Source organism: Leuciscus leuciscus (genome assembly GCF_965113295.1).
Source record: "Leuciscus leuciscus genome assembly, chromosome: 8".
NCBI classification, from domain to species: Eukaryota; Metazoa; Chordata; class Actinopteri; order Cypriniformes; family Leuciscidae; genus Leuciscus; species Leuciscus leuciscus.
The window spans coordinates 22,201,229-22,221,703 of record NC_138732.1 but is presented as its reverse complement, the minus strand read 5'-3'; the positions used below and the strand labels follow the sequence as shown (position 1 = coordinate 22,221,703).

Sequence of the window (20,475 nt, the reverse complement as noted above, 5' to 3'; positions counted from 1 at the left end):
TCAGTTTGCTTAAATCCACTTGGGGTTCAGGGAATTTATTTTCCACATTAATTTCACACATCTAGTAGCAATTATGTGGTTTTGTTTCTTTAATACAGTGTATACTTTTTTCTTGATTTACCCTGAAAGAATGGAAGTAAAATGTGACAACATGCCCCATAGATAGGGCATGTTGTATCGTGAAGGGCACATTGTAACATGACCGATTCAAATGTTATCTGATCTAATCGACAAAATATACAAGACAAACTAAAATATTTGATCAATAAAATACAATTATTAACTTTTTCATATAAAATAATATTAAAAATAAACACATTTTTGAGTTTGACAACAAAAACCTCACAAAACACAGCTATACTGCATGGTTCAAAACAATAATAATTAATCATTCCTGAACATTGACTTTCAGTCTTAATTCATCTATTTCTCATGGTTTCTCAATAGATTTTTATAAAAGTATACAGAATAGCATAGTTCTAGGGTTGTGCCCTATGCGCAACTAATTTAAACCCTGCTAGTGTCTTCTGCTGGTTAAATAACAGATTTAAGATTAAAATAATATCAGATTTGTCAAATTTTTTATTAACACAAAAACAGAGATGAAAAATCAACTTCAGTGAGAAATTTACTTTTGCTATGGTTAAATAATGTTCAGTGATATCTTCCAAAGATTTTTTCATTTTGAAAAAAAAAAAATATATATATATCTATATGTTGATATGGCAACTAGTAAATACACCAAGTTTTATCATGCAAGCATTGTGTGGAAAGTTTTAAACCGTGTGTGTTACAACTAGCCCCACTCACCCCATGTATGAATGTGTATATGAATTTAATCTGGATTTACTACATTTGCCATGTTTTTCAATATAGAAATAGTTGGATATAAAAATCTATGGAGTTTGTTAAACATGCTTTAAACACCAACATTTTTTTTAATGTTCATTAATGAGCTTGTCTTTTGTTCATACCTTTTAATATTTTAAATTCAATTTTTGTAGTAGACTGTTCAGATTATAGTCTTTTGGTGCTGACCATCACATAGTTCAAGAAAGAATGAAGTCTACATTGAATCCACAAACATAACAGTTGTAATGGGAAGAAAACATATCATTGAATCTATTATAAAATAATGTTATGATCCTTTTGGTCCTGAAATAAATGTCTCCATTTCAGTCCCTTGTGAAGATTGCTGTTCGCATGAGGGAAGAACGTTTGTTACAATCTAAACCTGAAACATACTAAACTTTATTATTTTTAATAGTCGTTGACAATTCTGTCTGTGGCCATGTTTCTGAATTAATAAAAAAGGAAGACACAAAAAGACTTGGGGTTGTTTGTGTTTCAGGGAATTGATCTATCATTTTGATATTTAAAATAAGCAATTATTTGGTTTAGCTACTAATAACATGCCCTTATATGGTACTTCATTTAGAATCAATGACTTTCACCTGTGTTATATTGACTGAGTAAATTGGCAGGTGCAGAGAAAAATTATGCTTGTCACGAGAGAGGTGGAGCCATTCTGATTTACATCTGCATAAATTTGGATGGTAGCACCCTAATGTGTCATTGAAACAAGCTTAGCAATAATGGGGTTTTGGCAGGTTGGATTTGGATTGGTGTTTATTCTTGCACTTGGATTTTCTGAAGCACAATGGAGTGCAAGAGCACCACATAATCAGAGTCCAAGTGAGTTTAAGCTTGGAACATTAGCTCAAGCTTCTCAACAGGCTGATTCCAGGACGTCTTTGGTTTCCAGTGATGCTGTATTTGCACCACAAAGGTTTCCCTCTCCGTCTCCTGTCCAGACACCAGTCAGGACTGACTTTGGAAAGTCTTCTCAAGATCTTATGGGTGTTCAATTAAAAGAGCTGTTGCAGGGTCCAATGGCGAAACTGACGTGGAGCTTTCCAAGTCTACCAGAGGAACTACAGCAACCAGATGTTCCTTTTGAGTTGCCTTATCCTGTCTCTGCCAACAGTGTAGCTGCTGAGTGTGGAGAGAATTCAGTATATGTGGAAGTGATGAAGGACTTCTTTGGGACTGGGCACCCAGTGTTGTCCTCTGGTTTTACACTGGGAGGCTGTACTGCAACTGGAGAGGATTCTTCTGCTCAAGTGCTGATCTTTGAGTCTGAACTGCATGGATGTAGCAGCACATCAATGGTAAGGTTCTGTTGTGACAATCATAGGTATTGTGAACCGTCCATGTGACTGTTCTTCTATTAACCTTTCTGTTTAGGTGACTGAGGATGAGCTTGTCTATAGGTTCAACATTATCTACACCCCACAAGAGGCTTCATATGGTGTTCCTATTGTCAGGAGCAGTGGTGCGGTGGTTGGTATTGAGTGTCATTATCCAAGGTGAGGATTCAATTAATTCAGGCTCACCGGATGTTCTAATCCTGCTGTTCATGGGCAAGAGATGACCGCTTGTTTAACTTCTACAGAACACATAATGTGAGCAGCGACACCTTAATGCCCACTTGGATCCCATATGCCTCAATTAAGGTTGCAGAGGAAGTCTTTGTCTTCTCCCTCAAGCTCATGACTGGTTGGTGTAGCCCAAACATATGTGTTGTATGCTTGTGAATCATCTGTGTTAAGACTTGTGTTTCTTTGCAGATGACTGGAGATTTGAGAGACCTTCTAACCAGTACTTCCTGGGTGACGTGATAAATCTTGAAGCATCAGTGAGTTTGTACAGCCATGTTCCCGTCCGTGTGTTTGTGGACAGCTGTGTGGCTACTGCAGTCCCTGATGTTACTTCTGTCCCCAGATACTCCTTTATTGAGAATTATGGGTAAGAGGTGCTACCTCATGTATCCCAGCTTCCAGAAGGGTTGTGTGACTTCTAACTGGGTTCTGTTCACAGGTGCCTGGTTGATGCCAAGCTCACAGGCTCCACGTCTCACTTTATGCCCCGGACTCAAAGTGATAAGCTAGGGTTTCAGCTAGAGGCGTTCAGGTTCCAGCAAGCAGACAGTGGGCTGGTATGTTTTGTTGTGTAACTATATGTATGATATGCTGCCATGGTGTACAAACAATTGTCTCTGCAGGTCTACATCGCATGCATTTTGAAGGTGGCTGCAGCAACCTCTCCAAGTTCTGAACAGAAAGCTTGTTCCTTCTCTGCTAATGGGTATGTTGCCTGCTAGATAAGTGTACAAGTTAATTAGCTACTTTAACTTAATTGAGTGTTTTGTCAGGTGGGTGTCTGCAGATGGTTCTGACCAGGTGTGTGGCTGCTGTGACTCGACTTGTAGCATCAGAAGTGGAAGTGATCAACTGCTTACAGGTTTGGATTAACTCTAACTTGTTGTTGTCATACGTGGCTTTAGTTCTCACTAATCATTTGTTCCTCAGATCTACGCTTGGAAAGAGTATCTGTCGGCCCAATCGACGTTAAAGAATATGGCCAAAAATAACTGGAAATGTCATGTGACTTCTGATGAATTAATAAATGTTAATGCGACTTCTGATGAATTAATAAATGTTAATGCATTTATTTTTGTTGTCTTTACTAGCACAAATGCTATACTTAAACATTTATTCAGTTTACATGGTTTCTGTTCAGATATGCACCACAAAAAGCCTATTTCTACTGGCCTATGTGGGGGGGCATATTACTCAAGTCATTTGTGGGGCTAGGCCTATTACAACACTAAAGGGCATTTCAATAGCATCATATCCTTTCTGGTGCTTACTGGATGCTTTTGCTTTATTATTATAATTGAAACCCTATTGTAATTGATAGAATTTCAAGAACTTGAAACTGAGGGATTGTAGTATACCCACCCTGTCTGTCAACAAGGCTCACCCAATTGACCCAACGGTGGTGCCACTGTGATCAAAAGTATGTAATGGCTCAGAACTTTGTCACCGGCTCAAGTGTCATGTCATTGGAATGCTTGACAGAAAGCATATGGGGTTTTATGTCATCCTGGTGAAATTATTTTATTTTTTTACTACTTTTGAGAGCTAGTCATAGGTTTTTTTTTTTTTTTTGCCTGATCAGAACCAAACCTGTGCAGAAAGATTCTCTGGAGTCTGGTTATCAATTTTAATTCCCTTTTGCAACAAGGTGCCAATATGTTTGACGTGGGTGTGGTCATTTAAACTAAAACAGCTCTCCCTCTTGTACGTGTGTGTGCTCAGTCTGTGGTTGTGAAAAATGAAATAAACATGAATATGGCTTTAGCTATGCAACAATCAGTCAGATTGTACGGTGGCCGAGAAGGGTCACAACACAAACAAAAACCACAACAACTACATATTCAGAAAACTCCTCCAAATTCAGAAAACACATGCAAACGCCACAACAACTACATATTCAGAAAACAACTTCGTCGATTTCACATCACGCACGCTGCAAATATTCACAGCACGAGCAAATAGGGAAACGAACTGCAAACTGCAAAGACACAACGGAAATGTTTCCAGGGGGGCCATAATCAGTGACGGCTACAAGGTAAGGGTTTCCAGAGCCTGTCTATGGCCTTATTAGACAATCTCTGGTGTTTCTCTTTTATTATGACAGACTTGTCGATGTGCTCTGATACCGAAGTGGTTTGCAGCACAAAACGGACAGAACATTTGAATCTGAAAAATAAATAAATAGTTCAGATATCAGGACAACAATGTAAAAACGCCAGTAATGCATCTATTTAGTGACCAGAAGCGAGCTAGCCAGCTAGTTTCCAGCTAACAACGTTGGCAGAACGTTTAACAATTATCTGCGTGGACTAATACGTTATGGGGACAATAACTTAATATGTTGAAAACACACAAAACCACTTCGGTATCAGAGCACATTGACAAGTCTGTCATAATAAAAGAGAAACACCTATTGTAGCCGTCACTGATTATGGCCCCCCTGGAAACATTTCCGTTGTGTCTTTGCAGTTTGCTGTTCGTTTCCCTATTTGCTGGTGGTGTGAATATTTGCAGCGTGCGTGATGTGAAATCGACGAAGTTGTTTTCTGAATATGTAGTTGTTGTGGCGTTTGCATGTGTTTTCTGAATTTGGAGGTGTTTTCTGAATATGTGTTGTGGCGTTTGTATGTGTTTTCTGAATATGTAGTTGTTGTGGCGTTTGCATGTGTTTTCTGAATTTGGAGGTGTTTTCTGAATATGTAGTTGTTGTGGCGTTTGCATGTGTTTTCTGAATTTGGAGGTGTTTTCTGCATATGTAGTTGTTGTGGCGTTTGTTTGTGTTGTGACCCTTCTCGGCCACCGTAAGATTGACTTAAACTGGCATGCAGTGTCTTTGTTCAAGGTGCCGCTATATTGTCTGAGGACATTCACGCATCTCAAAATACATGGCCGCCAATGAATATTGAGCTGTCAGACTTTGGCTGCGTCTGAAATCGCATACTCTGTAGGTAATTATTGAATAAGTAATTACTTCACAACCTCTAAAAAAAAGTACATTCTATACTGTTAAAGGTGCTGTATGTAATTTTTTGACTATTCTAAAGCATTAAAATACCATAATATGTTTCAGATATTTAGGAAACATGCTAAGTTTACATACCTGTTTCTCTGAAAAACAATGCTACAGCCAGTTATTCTACTTTGAAATGTGCGTTTCGTGAATGTCTGTTTTTGTTTTTGTTTTCGTCTGTGTGATTCCGCCCACTGCCAATTTACCCAGTAGTATTTCAACACGCCAGTTGCCATAAAACACAGTGTTTATGTCTCAATGTATATACTATCCATCCTAAACAGTATGTGAGATTAAAATAAGTGTGTCATAAAGCATAGTATGTTGAAAAGAGTATGCCAGAAGTCCCCGGATGGTCTACTATTTCCGTGTTCACTATAACAGCTAATTTTGCCCACAACCCATTACGCTTTGGAGGAGGATCCAGTTCAGAACTACAAACACGAGTAAAAAAAAGTTTAAAAACTACAAAACATGGTGGATATGCGCGACCGACAGTGAGAGGTTTCAAAAAAGGTTTTTCAGTGACTAATCAAAGTTTAACCTGATAAAAAAAAATGTATTTAATGTTATCCGTGTTATATTTAATCTGCAATAGCAATGTGGACTTTTATAAAGATACGTTTGGCCATTAACTTTTAAATGCATATCAATAATATGAGGAGAGTTCTCCACGACCTCAATCTGGCAACCCGCATGAGCATTGAGTCTGAGGAGGAGGGGGCGGGGGAACAACACTCTCCCAATATTTTGAATTTGGACTGCAGTACCCATTTCAACCACTAGCTGTCAATTTTACATACTGCACCTTTAAGAAAAAAAGGTTCTACGCAGTACCAAATTAGGGTTATTTTGACGTTTTTGGTAATAAATAGAACCCTTTTAATAAGGTTCCATAAAGAACAATGCTTTGAAAGTGCTATACCTTAAGCCTATCTAACATTTGCTAGGAGTTGCTGACAAAATGGTGCTATGTATTAGCCAACAAGATCAGTAGTACCTCACTGCAGTACACGAGATCCAGGGGGCGGAGTTGGATCCAGATCTAAGGGGTGGAGATTGGTAGGTTTAGGGGTGGGTTTAGGGATCAGGGGGTGGAGATGGGTAGGTTTAGGTATATGTAAGGTGGGAGGAGTTGGATCTGGATCCAACTCCTCCCCCTGGATTTCGTGTTCTGCAACAAGATAGTGATTAAGGTAATAGAGTTAGATTTGGTGACGTACACACCCAACTCAGAAACCGAAAAAACGTATGATGAAAAAAAGTACTTGCATGGTGTCAAAACACTCTTTGTCCAGTATCTTCACGAAATCTTATCAAAACTTTCCACAAATCCACGGGAGACCGTCTTCTGGCAGCGAGAGAAAAAGAGCAGAAACACAATCTGCTTGACCGTGATCAGTGGCGGAGCCAGAGGGGGGTCCGGGTGGTCCGGGGTGGCACTGGACACCCCTGACATGCGATTGGCCACCCCGTGTGCCACCCCAAAATTTGATTTGCTACTGGCAGTTGCTGATGCTGATTTAAAAAAAAAAAGATGGTTGATGGTTGCAAGATACCGAACTTCACCGAATAAGAAAACATCATATTTGAAGTCAGTTTTTAAGGTTTAGCATCAGGGTGGTTTGCTCCGAATAGCCTACATTAGGCCTAATACACGCATATACAGTACCTTGCCGTGTGTACGTTAGAGTACACAAATGTTCTAGCTAATGTGAGGATAGGAGATCAAAACGCAGGCAAAGAAGAGCAGAAACAAGCGATATCATAATGCGATCACTATAGGACTATGAAGCTTTATGGGTGTAGGGTGTTGATGGACTCGATCTGTGTTTTTTTGATCATCATTATGAATCTGATCTAGATGTAGTCTTTGATAAAAATGCGATTTTCTCAGCTTTTTGCTCATGTTGCTTTTTATGAAACTTGCCAACAATCAAGTGTTGATAAAAAAAAGACGCACGAAGCCAGAATAAATTTTTTTTTTTTTTTTTTTTAAAGCACAGGGTATGTTCAGATATTCATACAACAAAATATTCTGGGGTGCCATGAAATTGTGAAAATTACCAAAAACACCTTTTTTTTTATACTGGCGAGAAAGAGTTAAGATAAAAATGTTGGTAATTGGATGATTAGAATATTTACATTTACATTTACATTTAGTCATTTAGCAGACGCTTTTGTCCAAAGCGACTTACAAATTGGGACTAAATTAAGCAAGTCATTGTGAAGAGGCAAAAAACAACGCAAGAAGTGCTCAAAATACGAAGTTCAGGCATTATTCAGAGTAGCATAAGCCCGAAAAGCGAGAATTTACAGGAAAAAATAAATAAATATATATATATATATATATATATATATTTTATGAGGTTAAGTGCTCACGGAAGAGAAGAGTTTTCAGCTCTTTTTTGAATGTTGTCATGGATTCTGCATTCCGGATGCCGGTGGGGAGATCATTCCACCAGCATGGAACTGTGAATGAGAATGTTCTGGAAAGTGATGTTTTGGCTCTCTGTGATGGGACCATGAGACGTCGCTCGTTGACCGATCGAAGGCTTCTGGTAGGGAGTATATGAATATTGAAATCATATTTTAAATTTGTCATATTTTTGAACAGGGTCAATTAAACATGAAAAGAAAGGGAGAGATATCAGAGTTCTTTTTAAATAAGCACAAACATAGTCCAGTCATTTTATGAAAAAAGGTTTGCAACAAATTGCAACAGAAGCAAACTCAAATCATTTTTTATCCTCATTATGTCCTGAGTAAGGAAAAAAAGTCCCGAATTAGGGGAATCCCATTAGGGGAAAGTTTCGAAAACGGTTTCTGGTTTACCTGCCTTTAGTCTTCTGCATTCTCCTTACCATTGTCTCCTGTTCTTCCCTCAGACTCGTCCCCCAGAAACAGTCCCACGGACCCAAACCCCATCTCTTAAACATTAATAAAGACTGGTTTCTAAAGTACTTCTTCCTGCCTCTATGTATTAATGCTCATGGGTAGCCTAAATGTGTTCCATTCAGACCTTAACATTAAGTATTTTACTGTTATGTGTCAACAAGCTTCAACAAGACATGTTCACCTGGCTGTACCCAATGTTTAGACCTGTTGTGGTATTTATGCAAATTAGCACATACATAATTAGATTATGCACCGTTTGTCCATCTTAACAAACAATAAAAAAAAACTTGGAATACATTTTTGGTTTGTCTTGATGTAAGTAATCAACTCAGTAATTTTCATGGTGATATCTAAAGGTTAATTTTTTTACCCCATTCACGTTAGAGAAATAATTAATAGGCGTATGAATAGACTATATGTGGGTTTTTTTTCGAAACTTTCCCCTAATGGGATTCTTCGGGACTTTTTTTTCCCCTTACTCAGGATATATTGAGGATACAAAATCAGTTGAGTTTGCTTCTGTTGCAATTTGTTCAAGGTTGACCCCCATTTTGTCTTAAAATGACTGGACTAACAGGCAGATCAGGTGCAAACAGACCCCAGCCCTTGCATCACCACTGGCTAGTCAGAGTCAGTGTGGTCAGACTTCAGAACCAGCAACAAGTCAGAGCATCTACCAGACACAGGCAGTCAATCACATACCCAATTTTTTTTTTTTTTTTTAAGCACAGGGTATGTTCAGATATTCATACAACAAAATATTCTGGGGTGCCATGAAATTGTGAAAATTACCAAAAACACCTTTTTTTTTATACTGGCGAGAAAGAGTTAAGATAAAAATGTTGGTAATTGGATGATTAGAATATTTACATTTACATTTACATTTAGTCATTTAGCAGACGCTTTTGTCCAAAGCGACTTACAAATTGGGACTAAATTAAGCAAGTCATTGTGAAGAGGCAAAAAACAACGCAAGAAGTGCTCAAAATACGAAGTTCAGGCATTATTCAGAGTAGCATAAGCCCGAAAAGCGAGAATTTACAGGAAAAAATAAATAAATAAATATATATATATATATATATATATATATATATATATATATATATATTTTATGAGGTTAAGTACTCACGGAAGAGAAGAGTTTTCAGCTCTTTTTTGAATGTTGTCATGGATTCTGCATTCCGGATGCCGGTGGGGAGATCATTCCACCAGCATGGAACTGTGAATGAGAATGTTCTGGAAAGTGATGATTTGGCTCTCTGTGATGGGACCACGAGACGTCGCTCGTTGACCGATCGAAGGCTTCTGGTAGGGAGTATATGAATATTGAAATCATATTTTAAATTTTTCACGTTTTTGAACAGGGTCAATTAAACATGAAAAGAAAGGGAGAGATATCAGAGTTCTTTTTAAATAAGCACAAACATAGTCCAGTCATTTTATGAAAAAAGGTTGAACAAATTGCAACAGAAGCAAACTCAAATCATTTTGTATCCTCATTATGTCCTGAGTAAGGAAAAAAAGTCCCGAATTAGGGGAATCCCATTAGGGGAAAGTTTCGAAAACGGTTTCTGGGGATTCACTTTTTATTTTACCTGCCTTTAGTCTTCTGCATTCTTCTTACCATTGTCTCCTGTTCTTCCCTCAGACTCGTCCCCCAGAAACAGTCCCACAGACCCAGACCCAAACCCCATCTCTTAAACATTAATAAAGACTGGTTTCTAAAGTACTTCTTCCTGCCTCTATGTATTAATGCTCATGGGTAGCCTAAATGTGTTCCATTCAGACCTTAACATTAAGTATTTTACTGTTATGTGTCAACAAGCTTCAACAAGACATGTTCACCTGGCTGTACCCAATGTTTAGACCTGTTGTGGTATTTATGCAAATTAGCACATACATAATTAGATTATGCACCGTTTGTCCATCTTAACAAACAATAAAAAAAAACTTGGAATACATTTTTTGTTTGTCTTGATGTAAGTAATCAACTCAGTAATTTTCATGGTGATATCTAAAGGTACATTTTTTTACCCCATTCACGTTAGAGAAAGAATTAATAGGCGTATGAATAGACTATATGTGGGGGGTTTTTTCGAAACTTTCCCCTAATGGGATTCTTCTGGACTTTTTTTTCCCCTCACTCAGGACATATTGAGGATACAAAATCAGTTGAGTTTGCTTCTGTTGCAATTTGTTCAAGGTTGACCCCCATTTTGTCTTAAAATGACTGGACTAACAGGCAGATCAGGTGCAAACAGACCCCAGCCCTTGCATCACCACTGGCTAGTCAGAGTCAGTGTGGTCAGACTTCAGGACCAGCAACAGGTCAGAGCATCTACCAGACACAGGCAGTCAATCACATACCCAATTCAGGAATTTAAGTTGAGATGATTTTGCCAGATTAAAAGGATAGTTCACCCAAAAATGAAAACTAAAAAATTATTATAAATTAAAGAATTATATTTAGAAAGAATTATTATAAAGAAAGAATTATGTTGTATTAAATCTTCCTAGGATAAGATTTTATATTGATGGCCAATAAAATTGTTTAAAATTTTCAAGGACATGTCTGCTTGATGCCTGCTATATCTAATTTGAAAAAAAACAAAAAAAATTTTTGTAAATGTGAGTTTTTTTGTAAATAAACGCAGCAGTTCATAACAGACACATGCGGTATCTTATCTCCTTGGTGCTTCAGCTTTGTTTTCTGCAAATATTTTGGATGTTCAACACTTATAGACACAAAAAGAGTGACCCAATTCCTTCCACAAGCTTTTCCACTGTGTGTGTGTGTGTACTGTGTACCCCCGAAAGTAGCAGTGGCCACCCCATGTATAAAACTCTAGTTCCACCACTGTTGACCCTGACTAACTATGTAAAAGGTCTGTGTTACATTTAACCCCACGTTAGGTTGTGCCCCGCGCTCCCCTATTATAGCCATTCAATTCAGCGTCCGGTATTGTTTGTGCCTAGGGTTCGAAATGAGGGGGGTCTGGGGGGGTCAACATTAAAAATGATTGTGAAAATTATATGTCTTTAGTGACGTTTTATATTTATAACAGTAATTAATTTATTTCCTAGCGCGAGGCAGCAATCAGGGCAGCTATTAGCCGAGTGAGTACCTATACTAAGGTCACGAGACCATAGTGTATTCTTCCATCTTGATGCTTATTTTTTATATGGGAAATAAATTGTAATTGAATACAGGTGATTGGTGCAGTCATATCTGAGTGTTGTATTAAAAGGACACACAAATTATTACATAGACATGTTCAAAAGTTTGTGGTCAGTAAGATTTTTTTTTTTTTAAGAAAATAATACTTTTATTCAGCAAGGATAAATTAAATGAATCAAAAGTAACAGGTAAGACATTTATAACATTACAAAATATTTCTGTTTCACAGAAAACATTTAAAATTGTAATCATTTTTCACAATATTACCATTTTTACTGTATTTTTGATCAAATAAATGCAGCCTTGGTTCAGCATAAGTGACTTATTTTAAAAACATTTCACAATCTTACTGAGTGAGGAAGTGTATAATCTCTTGCTGAGATTTCCGGTCGCATAACTGAAACAATTGATAACATAAAACTGAAATGTGGATGAATGGCATGACAAAAATGTGGTCTCATGTTACCCACCTACATGTATTCATTTCTTATTTTACTGAATGCAAATAGTGCCATACACTGCTCTCGGCATAAAGAGTACATCTCTGGAGGACACATATGGGGTTTAGAGCCAGTGGTTGTTCTGTAGACAAACATCAGTGCTTTATATTTGATGCGAGTGGCAGCCAGTGCAAGTTTATGTGAGGTTCCCTCTTCGGCTCCTTCAAGAACACTCGCTGCTGTATTCTGGATCAGTTACAGAGGTTTGACACATGATGGAAGGCCTGAACAAGAGAGCATTACAGGATAGAACAAGAGCTTGGGCTTGGGTTGTGTAGCATGCTAGTAATGGCTTGATCTTCCTATAATGTTGTATAAGGCAGACCTTCTGGACCAGGCAGTTCTAGGATTGTGCTCTGTGAAGTTGAACTGATCGTCAGTCCTAATAGTCCAGGCGTTTTAAGCCAAAATGGGGGTCAACCGTGAACAAATTGCAACCGAATCAAACTCAACTGATTTTGTATCCTCAATATGTCCTGAGTAAGGGAAAAAAAAGCCCAGAAGAATCTCATTAGGGGAAAGTTCAGAAAAAGACCCAAATATATCCTATTCATTATTTTTCTCACATGAATAGGGTAAAAAATTTAACCTTTAGATATCACCATGAAAATTACTGAGTTGATTACTTATATCAAGACAAACAAAAAATGTATTACAAGGTTTTTTTTAATTGTTTGTTAATATGGACAAACAGTGCGTAATCTTTACAGATGTGCTAATTTGCATACATTAAAAAGCCTACATTTGTGACAGTATTTATTAATCTTTGTTAATGCTAGTAAATAAAAATCCAGCAGTTCATTGATTGTTAGTTCAAAATAGGTTTTATTACTTTATGGAATATTAACATTATATAATTTAATGGAATAAATCATTTTGGCCTGTAAATTTAAGCTCAGTCCCATAAAACCTAAAATGTTGCAGTTTTTTTTTTTTTTTACTCTAAAGTGTTGAAACCACAGATAACCCTGGGAACATATCCTCCCATACCAACAAATACAAGAACTGAGAATTCAACCGTTCAATCTTTACATTCCATCTGAATTACTGTATGTCCCATATGTGACTCTCACTAGTTTCACTGATAAACAATTTCCTCTGGTAGTAAGGAATTCAAGAATGTCAGTTTCAATCACATTTCTTTCATACAAATGCGTACACCCTTGATTAAATTAAACGTGTAATATTGTAGTACATATGTACTCTATAACTGTATACTGCTCTGACCCTTCTTGACATTGAGTGTAAAGTTCATGACAGATTCTTATATATATTCTGTTGAACTCCTGGAGGATGACATCCTTGAGTGCCCTGTTTGATGGGAAGTGTTGTCTCTACAAAATCCCCCACTTGTCCACTGATGGATCTTTACCTTAAGTTTAATTTTCATGGACTTTTAGTTTGTTTCTCTTCAGTACAGTTCAATTTTCCCACTCATCATTTGTTACCATGGTTATTGATTAATTAGATGTCACCTGTTGTCATTGAGTTCATTCGCCAAGTGCAAATTATCACAACAAATAATTTTTTTAATAATTGAGCCAAAACCAAAATAAGTTAGATTAATCTTTTTCTTTTTTTTTTTCACAAGCAACATACACATCTCTGCTACAAATGAACAATTCAAGTTTTTTTCTAGGACCTACCATTTTCGTACAGTTGCACTGAAAGTCACAGAAGTGCAAATGTTACAACTTACCCCATATGCAGGGTTAATTGTAACAGACAGAGGGGTTAGTTGTAACACACATAATTCAGTACTATTTTATCTGTATAGTTTGATATTGTTTGTACATCTGTATAGATAGATATCCATACATCCATCCCTCATCCAAACATTCTTCTATTCTGGATCAATAGATAGCCTAGATAGAGATTTATGAAAGGGCTTCACAGTTTTGCAATAAATAAATAAAATCATCAAACATTGTGATTGCTATTGAATTATATTTGTGTGTGGCAGCTGCATGCAAAATTATTATTATTAATAATAACAGTAATACAAATAAAAATGAGCTCAAAATCACATTTTAAAGGGTTTATTGCATGAAAAACAGGCTTTTTAATAAAAAAAACAAGTGATCAATGCAAATGTGGGGGAAAAAATCATACTTTGACATTTAAATTCCAACATTGTGAAAGTCCAACAAAGTTAAATGTGGCGAAATAAATACTCAAACCTGAAAAGTTGTGTGGCTCCCTGTTTTCATTTCATTATCGTTGTACACTTGGCGGCTGTACACTGTGCTACAACTACGCTGTGTAAAAAGTAGTTTAATGGTGTTATAAATATCCTTTTTAATAATAGTTTATTTTCATTAATATTAGTATCTTCATATTATTCATATTAGTATTATTCACATTATTTTTATATATTATTTATGAATATTGTTTTTTTAGGCCTCTATCTGCCTGGTCTTATAATATTTTGTTGCCTCTGTTTGGGTTTTACATATTAAAAAAGGATGTTGAGTCAATTAGGTACTTTTAATTTTTATTGACATGGCAAATTGTAGCAAAAACATGATACAGATGTAATGAAGTTCAAGTGAAATATCTTTACAATGCTCTATATATATGATGTCTTTACGTACTCATTATGTGTGTATTCTGAGTGACAATTTCTCTCTGCAGATGATGAGGTTATGATACGGGACAGCATCTGAAATACACAATTGAGTTAAGAGTTAAAGTTTGTCTCTTCCAATTTATTATGTAAAAACTATTTATGAAGGTCAAAATTTGCAAAAATGGTGTAAAAAGGAAAAGGTGATATAAAGTCATGATAGTTTTAATGTTTTCTGGGTGTAGGCATGAAGTAATAATAAAAAATTCGAACAATATGGATCTTAAATTCATTATCTCCGTTACTTACTTTGTAGAGAAGAGAAGATGAGTGTCCCTAATTGAAAAGAGCTGCTCACACTTACATGTTCTGTTAAACTGAAAAGAGAAAAAGACATGACTGATAGGAAACCAGTTACAATTTTTGAAAAAAAAACAAAAAGGCGGGAATAAAGAACCCTATACTTTGACTCAAAGAACCATTTCAGAAATGGTTCTTCAGGATGATACAGTTCTAAATAGAACTGTTACTACGTGTAAAGAACCTTTAAAGAACCATCTTTTTTTGACTTTCTCAGTTTGCTTAAATCCACTTGGGGTTCAGGGAATTTCTTTTCCACATTAATTTCACACGTCTAGTACAATTATGTGGTTTTGTTTCTTTAATACAGTGTATACTTTTTTCTTGATTTACCCTGAAAGAATGGAAGTAAAATGTGACAACATGCCCCATAGATAGGGCATGTTGTATCGTGAAGGGCACATTGTAACATGACCGATTCAAATGTTATCTGATCTAATCGAAAAAATATACAAGACAAACTAAAATATTTGATCAATAAAATACAATTATTAACTTTTTCATATAAAATAATATTAAAAATAAACACATTTTTGAGTTTGACAACAAAAACCTAGCAAAACACAGCTATACTGCATGGTTCAAAACAATAATAATTAATCATTCCTGAACATTGACTTTCAGTCTTAATTCATCTATTTCTCATGGTTTCTCAATAGATTTTTATAAAAGTATAGAACAGAATAGCATAGTTCTAGGGTTGTGCCCTATGCACAACTAATTTAAACCCCGCTAGTGTCTTCTGCTGGTTAAATAACAGATTTAAGATTAAAATAATATCAGATTTGTCGAATTTTTAATTAACATAAAAACCGAGATGAAAAATCAACTTCAGTGAGAAATTTACTTTTGCTATGGTTAAATAATGTTCAGTGATATGTTCCAAAGATTTTTTCATTTTGAAAAAAATAAATAATATATATATATATATATATATATATATGTTGATATGGCAACTAAATACACCAAGTTTTATCATGCAAGCATTGTGTGGAAAGTTTTAAACCATGTGTGTTACAACTAGCCCCACTCACCCCATGTATGAATGTGTGTATAATTTAATCTGGATTTACTACATTTGCCATGTTTTTCAATATAGAAATAGTTGGATATAAAAATCTATGGAGTTTGTTAAACATGCTTTAAACACCAACATTTTTTTTTATGTTCATTAATGAGCTTGTCTTTTGTTCATACCTTTTAATATTTTAAATTCAATTTTTGTACAGATTATAGTCTTTTGGTGCTGACCATCACATAGTTCAAGAAAGAATGAAGTCTACATTGAATCCACAAACACTCTGATCAACCTAAACATAACAGTTGTAATGGGAAGAAAACATATCATTGAATCTATTATAAAATAATGTTATGATCCTTTTGGTTCTGAAATAAATGTCTCCATTTCAGTCCCTTGTGAAGATTGCTGTTCGCATGAGGGAAGAATGTTTGTTACAATCTAAACCTGAAACATATTAAACTTTATTATTTTTAATAGTCGTTGACAATTCTGTCTGTGGCCATGTTTCTGAATTAATAAAAAAGGAAGACACAAAAAGACTTGGGGTTGTTTGTGTTTCAGGGAATTGATCTATCATTTTGATATTTAAAATAAGCAATTATTTGGTTTAGCTACTAATAACATGCCCTTATATGGTACTTCATTTAGAATCAATGACTTTCACCTGTGTTATATTGACTGAGTAAATTGGCAGGTGCAGAGAAAAATGATGCTTGTCACGAGAGAGGTGGAGCCATTCTGATTGACATCTGCATAAATCTGGATGGTAGCACCCTAATGTGTCATTGAAACAAGCTTAGCAATAATGGGGTTTTGGCAGGTTGGATTTGGATTGGTGTTTATTCTTGCACTTGGATTTTCTGAAGCACAATGGAGTGCAAGAGCACCACATAATCAGAGTCCAAGTGAGTTTAAGCTTGGAACATTAGCTCAAGCTTCTCAACAGGCTGATTCCAGGACGTCTTTGGTTTCCAGTGATGCTGTATTTGCACCACAAAGGTTTCCCTCTCCGTCTCCTGTCCAGACACCAGTCAGGACTGACTTTGGAAAGTCTTCTCAAGATCTTATGGGTGTTCAATTAAAAGAGCTGTTGCAGGGTCCAATGGCGAAACTGACGTGGAGCTTTCCAAGTCTACCAGAGGAACTACAGCAACCAGATGTTCCTTTTGAGTTGCCTTATCCTGTCTCTGCCAACAGTGTAGCTGCTGAGTGTGGAGAGAATTCAGTATATGTGGAAGTGATGAAGGACTTCTTTGGGACTGGGCACCCAGTGTTGTCCTCTGGTTTTACACTGGGAGGCTGTACTGCAACTGGAGAGGATTCTTCTGCTCAAGTGCTGATCTTTGAGTCTGAACTGCATGGATGTAGCAGCACATCAATGGTAAGGTTCTGTTGTGACAATCATAGGTATTGTGAACCGTCCATGTGACTGTTCTTCTATTAACCTTTCTGTTTAGGTGACTGAGGATGAGCTTGTCTATAGGTTCAACATTATCTACACCCCACAAGAGGCTTCATATGGTGTTCCTATTGTCAGGAGCAGTGGTGCAGTGGTTGGTATTGAGTGTCATTATCCAAGGTGAGGATTCAATTAATTCAGACTCACCGGCTGTTCTAATCCTGCTGTTCATGGGCAAGAGATGACCGCTTGTTTAACTTCTACAGAACACATAATGTGAGCAGCGACACCTTAATGCCCACTTGGATCCCATATGCCTCAATTAAGGTTGCAGAGGAAGTCTTTGTCTTCTCCCTCAAGCTCATGACTGGTTGGTGTAGCCCAAACATATGTGTTGTATGCTTGTGAATCATCTGTGTTAAGACTTGTTTCTTTGCAGATGACTGGAGATTTGAGAGACCTTCTAACCAGTACTTCCTGGGTGACGTGATAAATCTTGAAGCATCAGTGAGTTTGTACAGCCATGTTCCCGTCCGTGTGTTTGTGGACAGCTGCGTGGCTACTGCAGTCCCTGATGTAACTTCTGTCCCCAGATACTCCTTTATTGAGAATTATGGGTAAGAGGTGCTACCTCATGTATCCCGGCTTCCAGAAGGGTTGTGTGACTTCTAACTGGGTTCTGTTCACAGGTGCCTGGTTGATGCCAAGCTCACAGGCTCCACGTCTCACTTTATGCCCCGGACTCAAAGTGATAAGCTAGGGTTTCAGCTAGAGGCGTTCAGGTTCCAGCAAGCAGACAGTGGGCTGGTATGTCTTGTTGTGTAACTATATGTATGATATGCTGCCATGGTGTACAAACAATTGTCTCTGCAGGTCTACATTGCATGCATTTTGAAGGTGGCTGCAGCAACCTCTCCAAGTTCTGAACAGAAAGCTTGTTCCTTCTCTGCTAATGGGTATGTTGCCTGCTAGATAAGTGTACAAGTTAATTAGCTGCTTTAACTTAATTGAGTTTTGTCAGGTGGGTGTCTGCAGATGGTTCTGACCAGGTGTGTGGCTGCTGTGACACGACTTGTAGCATCAGAAGTGGAAGTGATCAACTGCTTACAGGTTTGGATTAACTCTAACTTGTTATTGTCATACGTGGCTTTAGTTCTCACTAATCATTTGTTCCTCAGATCTACGCTTGGAAAGAGTATCTGTCGGCCCAATCGACGTTAAAGAATATGGCCAAAAATAACTGGAAATGTCATGTGACTTCTGATTAATAAATGTTAATGCATTTATTTTTGTTGTCTTTACTAGCACAAATGCTATACTTAAAACATTTATTCAGTTTACATGGTTTCTGTTCAGATATGCACCACAAAAAGCCTATTTCTACTGGCCTATGTGGGGGGGCATATTCCTCAAGTCATTTGTGGGGCTAGGCCTATTACAACACTAAAGGGCATTTCAATAGCATCATATCCTTTCTGGTGCTTACTGGATGCTTTTGCTTTATTATAATTGAAACCCTATTGTAATTGATAGAATTTCAAGAACTTGAAACTGAGGGATTGTAGTATACCCACCCTGTCTGTCAACAAGGCTCACCCAATTGACCCAACGGTTGTGCCACTGTGATCAAAAGTATGTAATGGCTCAGAACTTTGTCACCGGCTCAAGTGTCATGTCATTGGAATGCTTGACAGAAAGCATATGGGATTTGATGTCATCCTGGTGAAATTATTTATTTTTTTTACTACTTTTGAGAGCTAGTCATAGTTTTTTTTTTTTTGCCTGATCAGAACCAAACCTGTGCAGAAAGATTCTCTGGAGTCTGGTTATCAATTTTAATTCACTTTTGCAACAAGGTGCCAATATGTTTGAAGTGGGTGTGGTCATTTAAACTAAAACAGCTCTCCCTCTTGTACACGTGTGTGGGCTCAGTCTGTGGTTGTGAAAAATGAAATAAACATGAATATGGCTTTAGCTATGCAACAATCAGTCAGATTGACTTAAACTGGCATGCGGTGTCTTTGTTCAAGGTGCCGCTGTATTGTCTGAGGACATTCACGCATCTCAAAATACGTGGCCGCCAATGAATACTGAGCTGTCAGACTTTGGCTGCGTCTGAAATCGCATACTCTGTAGGTAATTCTTGAATAAGTAATTACTTCACAACCTCTAAAAAAGTACGTTCTATACTGTTAAAGGTGCTGTATGTAATTTGACTATTCTAAAGCATAAAAATACCATAATGTTTCAGATATTTAGGAAACATGCTAAGTTTACATACCTGTTTCTCTGAAAAACAATGCTACAGCCAGTTATTCTACTTTGAAATGTGCGTTTCGTGAATGTCTGTTTTTGTTTTCGTCTGTGTGATTCCGCCCACTGCCAATTTACCCAGTAGTATTTCAACACCCCAGGTTGCCAGTTGCCATAAAACACAGTCCTTATGTCTCAATGTATGTATATATATATATATACTATCCATCCAAAACAGTATGTGAGATTAAAATAAGTGTGTCATAAAGCATAGAATGTTGAAAAGAGTATGCCAGAAGTCCCCGGATGGTCTACTATATCCGTGCTCACTATAACAGCTAATATTGCCCACAACCCATTGCGCTTTGGAGGAGGATCCAGTTCAGAACTACAAACACGAGTAAAAAAAGTTTAAAAAACTACAAAACATGGTGAATATGCGTGACCGACAGTGAGAGGTTTCAAAAAAGGTTTGAGTGACTAATCAAAGTTTAACCTGATAAAAAATTTTTTTTTTAATGTTATCCGTGTTATATTTCATCTGCAATAACAATGTGGACTTTTATAAGGATACGTTTGGCCATTAACTTTTAAATGCATATCATTAATATGAGGAGAGTTCTCCACGACTGCAGATCAACGTGCTACTGCATTTCTCTCCGATATGGTAAGACATGAAATTGGGGGCGGGGGAACAACACTCTCCCAATATTTTGAATTTGGACTGCAGTACCCATTTCAACCACTAGCTTTACATACTGCACCTTTAAGAAAAAAAGGTTCTACGCAGTACCAAATTAGGGTTCTTTGGCTTGTAACAATAGCAGAATCGTTTTTGGTAATAAATAG

General features: G+C 36.9%; 2 protein-coding genes across 2 annotated transcripts; both read left to right on the top strand.

Moving 5' to 3' along the window:
• Nucleotides 1-1,559: 1,559 nt before the first annotated feature.
• LOC309504866 (zona pellucida sperm-binding protein 3-like) lies at nt 1,560-3,446 on the top strand. Its single transcript, XM_082178145.1, has 8 exons — nt 1,560-2,171; nt 2,248-2,369; nt 2,456-2,559; nt 2,631-2,808; nt 2,881-2,998; nt 3,065-3,147; nt 3,215-3,303; nt 3,372-3,446. The coding sequence occupies exons 1-8, from the start codon at nt 1,596-1,598 to the stop codon at nt 3,431-3,433; spliced, it is 1,332 nt and encodes a 443-aa protein (XP_082034271.1). The 5' UTR covers nt 1,560-1,595; the 3' UTR covers nt 3,434-3,446.
• A 13,068-nt stretch (nt 3,447-16,514) lies between these two features.
• On the top strand, nt 16,515-18,627 carry LOC309503952 (zona pellucida sperm-binding protein 3-like). Its single transcript, XM_082176816.1, has 8 exons — nt 16,515-17,355; nt 17,432-17,553; nt 17,640-17,743; nt 17,813-17,990; nt 18,063-18,180; nt 18,247-18,329; nt 18,395-18,483; nt 18,552-18,627. The coding sequence occupies exons 1-8, from the start codon at nt 16,780-16,782 to the stop codon at nt 18,611-18,613; spliced, it is 1,332 nt and encodes a 443-aa protein (XP_082032942.1). The 5' UTR covers nt 16,515-16,779; the 3' UTR covers nt 18,614-18,627.
• The last annotated feature ends 1,848 nt before the right edge of the window (nt 18,628-20,475 follow it).